Consider the following 11,037-nt stretch of genomic DNA (forward strand, 5'->3'; position numbering starts at 1 on the left):
AGGGCCCCTCGGCCCTGACCACGTGGCAATGGCGCCACTTCTCCTGTTCCCACCAGCGTGGCTCCCCTCTGTGGTTCACTCTCTTCTCCCCCAGCTCCTCCTCCATCACTCTCTTATATCCCCCCCTCTCACGTGACCCAACTCCACCTCCTCCTCCTGCCCCTGTCTCCGCCCCCACTCACCCCGACGACCAGGCTCCGCCTCTCTAATACACCAGCCCGTGTGAGTGGTGCGGAGGCAGCGCCCACCCTGTCCTTGCTCGCATTACACCTCTATATCCTGAACATGGCGTGGCCCAAGCCTCCAACACCTAGTATTCATAGGCAGTCTCCCATAAAACCAGTCTCAACTTTGCATAGCTTCTAAAATGTAATAAGATCGGGTGCATTCAGGGTGATTGAGTCATAGGCGATATCACTGGGGCATTGTGACAAAACTAGGGAAACCACATAAATAAACGTGGCTACAGCCTATTTTCTAATTTTGGCGATGATATCATGACACAGTGATCTACTCTTGTGCGTTATGCACAGTGTTGTTTGTGTTATTTGTAAGCCCTCAGCATGTCGAGATGTATAGTCTCAAAAGAAATATTCTTGTTTCCACTATTCTAAGTTTCCAACAACAGGCAAACATGTGTAAAGGCACACACCCTTTGTGCATATTCAGCAACCATAAGTCATGCAAAGACCATCAGCAATAATGCTGATCTGGACTAACTTCATACCACCCATCCTTTCTCCCTCTCTCTGCCTGTGCCCATTACAGAAGCCCTCTCAAGTCTGCAGGGTCATGTTTTTGTGAAACCAACTAATCAGATGTTATTTGATCAGCTGGTGAAAAACATCATTATAGTTGCTGAAGGTTTTTTGCATTGCTGATGCTTTTTTTTGCATAATGCACAAAAGGCTGAGCTTTTTACACAATGTGGGTGTGTGTGTTACTGTTGTTTTAAACGTAGGGTTTTCAGGCCTGCACTATTATTCTGTTTCAATGTGGGGTTTTTTTCCTCAGCACTTGCAGGTTTGATTAATATAAATGCAACCACTGTCTAACCATGCTCTTGAATGCCAACTTGGCTCTTGAACGATCATGAATTGTGCAAGCCTGGACAATGGCTCTATTGTCCACAAGAACTGAATATTTCCTCGGCGCGGCGCAGCTTGGATTCTGTTACATTATACCTGAGGGCGAAATGAAGTGGCGTGTGTGTATGCGTGCACGTGATTGTGATTTGGCTCGGCTGCAGAGCACCCCTGCCTCACCGCGCAGGAAGACGGTGAACGCTTGGTGTCGGACAGCACGGGCGCCTCGGGGAGCCCCGCGCAGCGTCGCCAGGGCTGCGGGATCTACCACCTCTACAAGCTGTTTGTCTGCCGGTTGACAAATCATGATCCACGATTCACTCGGACGCTGCCAACCGTTCTCCACATCACCGTGAAACGTCGTACTCAGTTTATAAATGTTCTGGCTTGGCTCTCCAACACACCAGTGTGCTGTACACTAGTGACGAATTGGCATGTTCTGTTTACGTGACAACCCTTACGAGTTGTCTGTGTTGGGTGGTGGCGGGATTTAACGACGCATTTATAAATTTACGCAATCTAACCCAAAAACCTCTATTATGGATGATATTGGTCGCGAAAGCCTACGTGTTAAACACATTTTTTTCCATATCATTTTTTCTCAACACTGAATTTGGCGAAATTACAGTTCTGAAAATTAAATATTTCGGTGCGATTGTCACACAACAGACGTGTCTCAAAGTAAGGTAAGCGAGAAGGTGTGCGTTGTCTAAAAATAATTTGAAGGGAGCTCAAAAATAGCGTCGTAAAAATCATGTTTCTGCAGGGCACACGGGTCTGCGTGGGCAGGACCGCCCAGAGGTTTCTGGATGCCCACGGCCTCTTTACTCATATGAGACAGCAGATAGTTGTGGGGTCATCTTTTGTGTGAAGTCTTTGGGCATATTGCCTCTTTTGCCCGCTGTCTGGGCAGTTCTTATTTGCAAAAGCTCTCAGCGGATTTCTTCACCTTGTGACGTAACACAAGGTGATAAAAATCCGAAATAATGGAACTCGATAAAAGGATAGCAACAGCACAGACCTCCTATGGTCCTGCACTTGACATCTTCGTCCATGCTGGCACCACACAGGGAGCACGTGAAGTTGCTTCGCATGGTTGAGGCTTCGTTGGCGCCATGGGAGTGGATGCGGATGTGACGATAGCCTTTGACAATTGGGTACAAGATAACTTTAACACCGTTTAATTACAGTAGCTTAGCAGAGGGCCTTAAGACCACAGTACTGAGCAGCCAGCAGCAAAAAGAGCTAAAGTATAACAGGTACGAGTTTATAATCTTATAGAATCAAGTAATTATATATCCGATTAGCACGTTTGGCTGCGTACAGTGCGAAAGAGGTTCAACATACATACATATAATGACATTAAACTGCATACATCGATGGTGTAATTGAGGTTCCCCTCTATGACTCTTGTTCTTTGGGTTCAAGAATAATAATAATAAAACGCACTTGAGGAAGCAAAGGGAGGGAACCTTAACCATCCTCCGCTCAGGGCTCATGAACCCAGCATTGAGTGTGGAGTAATAAGGTGAAGACGGGCTGAGATTGGATGGGATAAAGCTTAAACCATGAACCTGCTCTTGGGCAGGAAATTTGAGAAATTTAAGTTTTGATAACAGCAGTCAGAGTCAATATTTTAAAATATATCAGTTATTATTTATACTGACCACTGTAGTTAAACACCCCCTATGACTCACCTGGTATGGTTAGGCCTTCATCTAGCAGTAGATTGAAAAAAGGGCTTTGAACTATTATCGAACTCTAAAGGTTTGTTTCAGGAGGGCCTCATCTTGGATGCCTGCTTGAATCTCATTGTGCGAACGAGCCTCGGGCTGTTTGGGATTAACCATGATCTCCACTGAGCCACCCAACCTTGTACAGCCCTTCTGTCAGTCCACTGATGGATAAAGTTCCCCACACCACGCCATGCGGGGCATAGGGGGACATCTGACCATACAGAAACTATACTTGCCAGTGTGTGCTGGTGAAGGTGGGGAGCATAGACGTGTGTAGTTTGACCTTCCACCACCCGACATAGCCAAATAAATAAAATTGCCGTGTACAGTAAAAGTGTTTAACGGGCCAATTATTATTGGTTCCAATTCACCAGTAAGTTGAAATATTATTTTCAAAAACAAATTTAGCAATTTCTAGCCCAAACATCAACTATGAATCATAACATTAGCTGCAAATGGCTGCATGTTATTACAGCGCAATTTTACCCTTGCTACCAACAATGTAGCCCCACATCAGCATTTAACACCTGTATTCTGCATGGCCATCGGCCCTACAAGCACTATTCGGGCTCAAAACCTGCTTAGCTTCTCAGATCTGGCAAGACGGGGCAGTCTGGCTTGTTTGGTCATAGACCACCAGTAATGAGAGACTGCAAATGCGAGCGCAAGACGCCATCACCTGAGGCTGCTGGGCACATCCTCTCGGAGCACAGGAAGCGTGCACTCTGAGTGTACTGCGTGACGGTCGTGACGGAGACCACCACTCCCTCCACGGAGAAGAAGCGCGGAGGCAGGAGACCGCGGGGGAAAGTGGCGGCGCTGAGAGTGTACGCCGGCAGCTGGGGCACGTGGCTGAGCCTCTGCACAATCAGGATCTTCCACCAAGAAAAATGAGGCGAGACAAAGGGTTGAACAAACCCAGGCTCCACTCGGTGCTTGCCAAACGTCGGCAGCCTGACAGAAAAGCGTGGAACACGATTGGACTAGGAATGTCACTCACTGCTACCATACAACACGATAACCCAGTGTTAGCTGCGGTGGTGGAAGCATTGGTTCTGAGTAGGGGAGTTTAACAGCTGGCTTTGTGGGGTGACAAAAGCATCGGTATCAACCCCCAACCCGCCGAGCCACCTTTCATCGCCTCTTGATAACATAAAGTAGGTGGCGGACAGGAATGTTTGCTCAAGCCATTTCAAAAATAACTCTACATCAATGGGCCTTGCATTAACTGTATTTCAAGTGGTTGTAATTATTCAAAAGTGCTTTTAAAAAGATCACATGAGGGAAACGCAGTTCATTCTTAACTTTTGTGAAAATGCAATGGGTGCCAGACCGGTGAAATGATTGGCGGTGCAGTCCCACGTGTGAAGGAGGGCCACAATATTCTATAAAATCCCTACGAAATAGAAAGCTGTCTTGAGAACACATGTGCAGGTTCCACAAAGACTGCTCCCAGCTGCATACATAAGGGCAATGAGCTGTAAATAATTATATTTTGTTTTAAGAAGTCACATGCTACCATGCCTTCTTTATTTATCCCATGTTGACATTGCATTGCATCATTTCACATTGCAGCAAAAGTTATTTTAAACATGAGAAACCGTGACAGATATGAGTTTTGTGCTAAAACACGTGGAAGATATTAAGATCTAAGCATTGCTTTATGAAAAAAAGTCTTAGGCATAACAATTGTATAAATCTTCAAAAAATGAATGTTATTACAAACCTGGCTTTCACATTCTATGGATTCCATCAAAGAGAGGGCTTTTATGGCTAAAAAGACGACCTGTGAGCACATGGAAAACATACGTAAAACCACGCATTACAGAAGTATGCTAAAACATTTCCGTCGTTTTCAGTCCCCCATGTGAATTTCTCTTGACTGGTACCCAAACAACATACAAAAGCAATATACCATAAAGAAACATACGTAAAGCAATACAAATGTTCCCAAAGCAGAAACATTATAATCATTCATACTCTTAGGTTTTTTTCGGTAAAGTCACGTAGGTAAAAAAATAATACAATTAAAATTAATAAAAGTTATAATAAAAATTACATAATACGGCGTGATTTATTATGTTATTTTTATTATTACTTTTATTAATTTTAATTTTATAAAAAAATTTACCTACGTGACTTTACCGGAAAAAAACCTAAGAGTATGAATCCTTGCAGTCACGAAAGCTTCAAATCTAGAATTATAATCATTGTTATTACCTGCAATATATATGAATCAGAAACATGGATATTGATTAAATAAAATGAAATATTTAACACTGAAAAGTGCCCAAACCATTGGAGAGACACATGCTTGGAATGACACTGAGAGAGGCAGAAAGAGGAACACACGGATTAGAGAACTACACAAGTTAGAGGCATCACATTGACTGGTAACAAGAGTAAACAGGACAGGTCGCTCAATGGAATGATGGCCGGTGATCGGGAACAATGATGTTGTGGCAGCCACAGAAATGGAGCGGTGAAATATACTCGTGTGCAGTTGCTAAATGCAATGTTGCATCGGTGGAACGTGAGACATGGCGACGGATTGGGGAGGCCTTCATCCAACAGTGGATTGATAATGGCTGATGATGATGGTGCCCACCTTCCGAAAAAGGTACATTGCTTGTATTGGCCGATTCAACACCATATTCCCAAGCCTTGCATCAAACTCTGTCAGGTGGCACGGGTTAATCTTCAAGACGAAGCGAAAGACTGCAGCAGACTGCACCGTCTCTGTTGTGCAAATGCAATGGAACACGCAGCGGCTACTTTAGACAGGATACAGAAGAGACAAGGAGCACACGCTGTCTACTTTCAACATTCATACAATCACTGTAGAGATGATCCCTTGACTACAACGTTGATAACATATGTGCAACATTGAAGAGTGAAACACTTCTGGAATGTATATTAGAACATGATTTTGTGTGCTAAAATGGTCTTCACCTGCCCTTGATTGTACTTCATACTTGAAAAACTTTGGACCCACATAGTGTAGGTATATCTCAGTTGCTGGAAAGACAGCGTTTGAGCTGTATTATCTTTGCCATTTCTAAGACACAGAATTCAAAACGTGGAATTTCCCATTGGAAACATGCAATTAGTTAAAATTTGAACAAAATTGTACGTAAGAAAGTGCATACAACTTGTAACTATGTGCATTTATTTTGAGCGGGTGTCATGTATTTAGAAGTCTAGTCATGTATTACAAATGTATACGTTTAGTGTTGAAGAAAATGTACATGTAACTTTTTTGCACCGTGAAATATATTTATCCATTTAATTTAGTCCCTAATACTGGTAGGAACGAATTGGACCAGCCTACAATAGATTATTTCGTCCGTCCGTCCAATGTCCGATTACGTGTAGCAACATCGCCCCCTACTGAAAACACTTGGTATGACCCTACAAAAACCTTTAGACTCTGAGGCTTTCCTGGCTAAACAAGTGTAACATTCCCTTATAATTCCCTCAGATAGCTTTTAATTAAAACATTTAAATTAATGACGCTTTCCTGGCTAAACACGTGTAACATTCCCTTATAATTTCCTGAGATATCTTTTCATTAAAACTTTGAAATAAAATAAAAAAACTCACAGCGCCCTAAAGCCTACAGCTAGGCCTAAAGCCTAGAACTAGGCCTCAAAGTCTCCCTTCGTATCGTACCCCCGCGTGTGTGAAAGGGAGTTAATGTTTAACAATGTTACATTCCCTGATGTTTTAAAATAGAAACATTTACATTTAAAGCTTTTACATTAATAATTAAAACATTTAAATTATACATTAATAATTAAAACATTTAAATAAAAAATTAACTCACAGCGCCCTAAAGCCTACAGCTAGGCCTAAAGCCTATAACTAGGCCTCAAAGTCTCCCTTCGTATCGTACCCCCGCGTGTGTGAAAGGGAGTTAATGTTTAACAATGTTACATTCCCTGATGTTTTAAAATAGAAACATTTACATTTACAGCTTTTACATTAATAATTAAAACATTTAAATTATACATTAATTAAAACATTGAAATTAAAAATTAACTCACAGCGCCCTAAAGCCTACAGCTAGGCCTAAAACCTAGAACTAGGCCTCAAAATCTCCCTTCGGATCGTCCGATTAGGTGTAGCAACATCGCCCCCTACTGCAAACACTTGGCAGGACCCTACAAAAACCTTTTACTCAGTGGGGCTTTCCTGGCTAAACAAGTGTAATAATACATTATGTTTATATTCTTTGGTTATTCGTTCCTACCAGCCCACCCCGCAGGGTCCTGTTATAACTTTAGTCGTTTAACTGTAAACATTTAATTTTAATAAGGTTGCTGAATAATTTGTAATCATATCTTATTTGGTCCTTGCAAATTTACTTTTTCACCATGTACACGTGTGTATGCTGCTTCCACCTCTGGAGTTAAATTATGCTGCACTATAAAACACAAAAATCTCACTGCCTCTTGGGAGTCTTTTAGGAGGGTCCTGTGTTGGGGTGTTTGGTCAATTCCATATTTATTGATTGGCACTCCTTAAATTATATAAACATTTTCCAGATCAGTGAAACTGAAATGAGACGTAACTTATGACTTGGAGACGGTATTGTGCACTCAGTGGACACAATCATTCCGTTTATAAGAGTGGCGCACTGAACCCCTTTCCAGCAGTGCCACCTATTGGTGAATTAACGACTGGCCCATGCATGAACAATGAGCCACACTATAGTTTATAGCATGCACACCCCCAAATATATAAACGAAAACGCCAATTGCCCGCACTTTTGTAACAACTAAGAGGAGTCACGCTGCAAATTAATCGGACATCTAATTGTCCGTGTTTATCTTTGGGTTTATCTGCGGGTTTGTTGCGTACAAAGTCGTGTTCTGGAAAAAGTGCTGAATATATTTTAAATGCGAGAATGTTTTCCCCTTGTTTCTGGCAACAAAACAGGTGTTAAGATGTTAAAATACCAAACTTAAACCTTTTAGAAGGAATCATGTCTGCATTAACCACAATACTTGTAAGTCAGAATGCAAACAAAAAACGTACTCTGATAATATATGCGTTGTCTTTGAAACTGATTGGTCTACACCAGCTTTCTTTTGAGCCTAGTCTCAAAACGGTGTTAGACCAGAGGACGCTAGACCAGAGGACCTTTTGGCGTCCTCTGGTCTAGCATCGTTTTGATACTAGGCTCAAAAGAAAGCTGTCTCTGGTGTGGACCAATCAGTATCAAATACAATGCATATATTATCAAGAGTATGTTTTTTGTTTGCATTCTGACCACAGGTATTGTGGTTAATGCAGACATAAATCCTTGTAAAAGGTTTCAGTTTGGAGTTTTAACAACTTAACACCTGTTTTTTTGCCAGAAAAAAGGGGAAAACCTATTCTCATATTTTGGTACTGGCAAAGGTCCCATATTTTAAATGCTTATCTTACCCAGATAAGAGGACTCACTCGGAACATTCCTTCATCCATGCTTAGCCACATTTCACAGATTAAGGTATTTTGTACCCCGCACCTCCGATTAGCACGGTTGGCTACGTGCGGTGCAAAATAAGTTAAAGATACATTGTACTAAGGTGAGTATAACATGACCTGCCAAGTGCCCCCCCCCAGTGGTAGAAATTCTACACTCCCATGGTTGGGACGTGCGCCACGGTGGCAAAATGTTAACTTCCTCGCCCGAGTGAGTCCGATCCCGACCATGACACCCTCCACGTTTAGAATCAACATGCATTCAGAGTAATTGGCTGCAATAAATTTCTACATAAACCAACTTCATTGGGCTCTAATTTGTGGCCAGGTAACTTAAGAAAAATAGCTATACAAGTATAGCACAGTGGGCCTTACCTGGTAAAAAAATAAAGTTAATATAAGGACAACAGCTTGACTGCGCATCAAGTGGTGCAGCCTCACCAGGCGCTACTCATTTCACCATCCATAGAGGGACCCTAGTGAACGAAGATTGTGGGGCTAAGCTAATCCTAGCCACGATTATAACACCGAGCGTGGTGGCGAACGCCTCAAAGCCCAGCAGCGCTTGGTTATAAGAGATCTGTGGACATTCCCACAGCATTTGGACTGTGCTATGTATAGCAGATGAAATACTGCTCAGCAAATGGGTTGTGAACGCAACCGTCGGACCTTTGAGTGTTACCTCAGGGTACAAATGTGCCCAATTGGCATTACACAAAGCAGGAGCAGTCATCGCCCCCTTTCTGCCAGACCAATGACCCAAGTTGCTCTTGCAAATGAGCTGAATCCAGGTCTCTTGAGCCCTCGCATGCGTGGAGAGCTGTCTCCAGGTACGGCTGCTTTGCTTACACATAACCCCTCATTCATGGGATTTGGCCAAACAACCTATTGCAGCAACCTTCCATTGCGGGATCCATTGAGCCTTGAGACTCAATGAGGGTTTTGCAGATTAATAAATGGCGTTAATCCATTGCAGCCATTGGGGTACTAAACATCAATAGCGTGATGAATATACATCGTAAGGCATGTTCGGTGTGCTACATTTACTAGACCGTTGATACATGGATTTCTTCGGTTAAACCAGGGGTCGGCAACCTACGGCTCCGGAGCCGCATGCGGCTCTTTACGGGCTGCTTCTTGACAATATGTACATGAGTACAGTATGTACTCAGATGCATTGCGGCTCTTGAAATACTGAATTTTGTACCGAATTGGAAAGAAATGGCTCTTCTTGTTATTTTGGTTGCCGACCCCTGGGTTAAACCATGAATCCATTAGAATCGCCTCGGCAACATTGCCACTGCTCAACACGCGCCTTCCTACATTCACTCTTGCAGCAATTCTCCTGAGGGATCCATGCAAACATCCAATGAACAATTCCCATTCCGGTAGAGTGTTAATCACGCAAGCTCCATGGCCACATTTGGTCAACCCACTGCACAGTGCGAGGTGGAGCGGGTGACTTGACCATACTTCACCACGCTGGTCAGTCCGGGGTTGGTGAATGTTGGGGAGCGGTAGTCGCTCGCTGCCCTGCAAACCTGGCGACCCGAGTTTGATTCCCGCTCACGGCCTACACCGGTGACGATTATCTGAATCGGTCCTGGACCTCCCCTAGGTCGACTCGGCCTCAAACAAGTACCTGGTGCGGTGTAAACATCGCCAATAGGGTGCTGGTCACCCACCAACCCCCCTCGTGTGTTGTGCCGGCCTTCACAGGTGCTGCTCGCTAACACCACTTGCCCCAACAGTCTGTGGAGGCTACACGGGGGATCTTTGGTGAATGCTGGGAGCCAACAGCAATGCAAGTGGTCACAGCACTGCCCCCCTCCCCTCTGCCGGTATTCACAGCGCGATGGCTGTGAATGGCTGTGAATGCCGCTTCGCGGTGCGGTGCGGGGCGAGGCGGCAGCACCGCGGCGAGCGCGGCGGGAAGCGGCGATGAGGGACGCGAGGCCGCCGCCGCGGTCCAGGAATCCGAGCGCCGCCTCCCGCAGGGACCACTGCAGCTCCGCCTCCCCTGCCGCCATGGGAGCCGTGGTGACGTCACCGCGGCGTGCGCGATGACGTATTTCAAAACACTGGCTGTATCTACCAATGGGAAGCCGGCATCTTCCACCACTCGGCGCTCCACCAATGGGAGGCTTCCTGCATTTTACAAACGCCCACATGTGACTGTCACCGCGTATTGGTGAGTATAAGGGTTGTTATTCTTGTTTTTTTCGGTAAAGTCACGTAGAAGGGAAGTAATAAAACAATACAAATATAACAATACAATTCTCACGACGTTTCGATTGCAACACAAGCAATCACCATCAATCGAAACGTGAGAATTGTATTGTTTTATTTTATGATTTCCCTTCTACGTGACTTTACCGAAATAAACAATAATATGAATCCCTGCAGTCACGAAAGCTTTAAATCGAAATTTATTTGGGTTGTGTTGAGAGTGGCCAACAGAGTCGGGTCAGAGCCCACGCTGGAGAAACCAGGAAAGAGATAATAGTTTAGAGAAAGGGACTGAGCCAATGGGGAAGATTATCTCATCTGGAGGAAGAGCTGCCCTCTAAATTGTATATCCAGGTTTTCCTTGCTTTATGTGGATTCGGATTGTGCGACTTCACGTATATTCAGCAAATCTATTTCTATGCAAAATTCGAATTGAATTCACTCATGTGGCTATGTGGTCGGACGTGTGTCAACATTGTGTGTACTTTATGTGCTGCTAGACTGTCTCGTGCGGT

General features: G+C 44.0%; 1 protein-coding gene across 2 annotated transcripts in view; it reads right to left on the bottom strand.

The window, feature by feature from the left end:
* MCMDC2 (minichromosome maintenance domain containing 2) overlaps positions 1–10,332 on the bottom strand; it is a 36,838-nt gene extending 26,506 nt beyond the window's left edge. The window contains exons 1-6 of one of the 2 annotated variants that reach the window (XM_078881819.1): positions 10,209–10,332; positions 5,430–5,560; positions 4,548–4,607; positions 3,501–3,696; positions 2,107–2,229; positions 1,266–1,373 (exon numbers count right to left, since the gene is read on the bottom strand). In XM_078881819.1, the coding sequence (XP_078737945.1) occupies positions 1,266–1,373; positions 2,107–2,229; positions 3,501–3,696; positions 4,548–4,607; positions 5,430–5,560; positions 10,209–10,323 (733 nt within the window). In that variant the 5' untranslated portion in view covers positions 10,324–10,332. The remainder of the gene's footprint in view (positions 1–1,265; positions 1,374–2,106; positions 2,230–3,500; positions 3,697–4,547; positions 4,608–5,429; positions 5,561–10,208) is intronic. The other variant, XM_078881820.1, reaches the window with a different exon arrangement.
* Between the last annotated feature and the right edge of the window lie 705 nt (positions 10,333–11,037).

This window comes from Lampetra fluviatilis, chromosome 62, assembly GCF_964198595.1.
Source record: "Lampetra fluviatilis chromosome 62, kcLamFluv1.1, whole genome shotgun sequence".
NCBI classification, from domain to species: Eukaryota; Metazoa; Chordata; class Hyperoartia; order Petromyzontiformes; family Petromyzontidae; genus Lampetra; species Lampetra fluviatilis.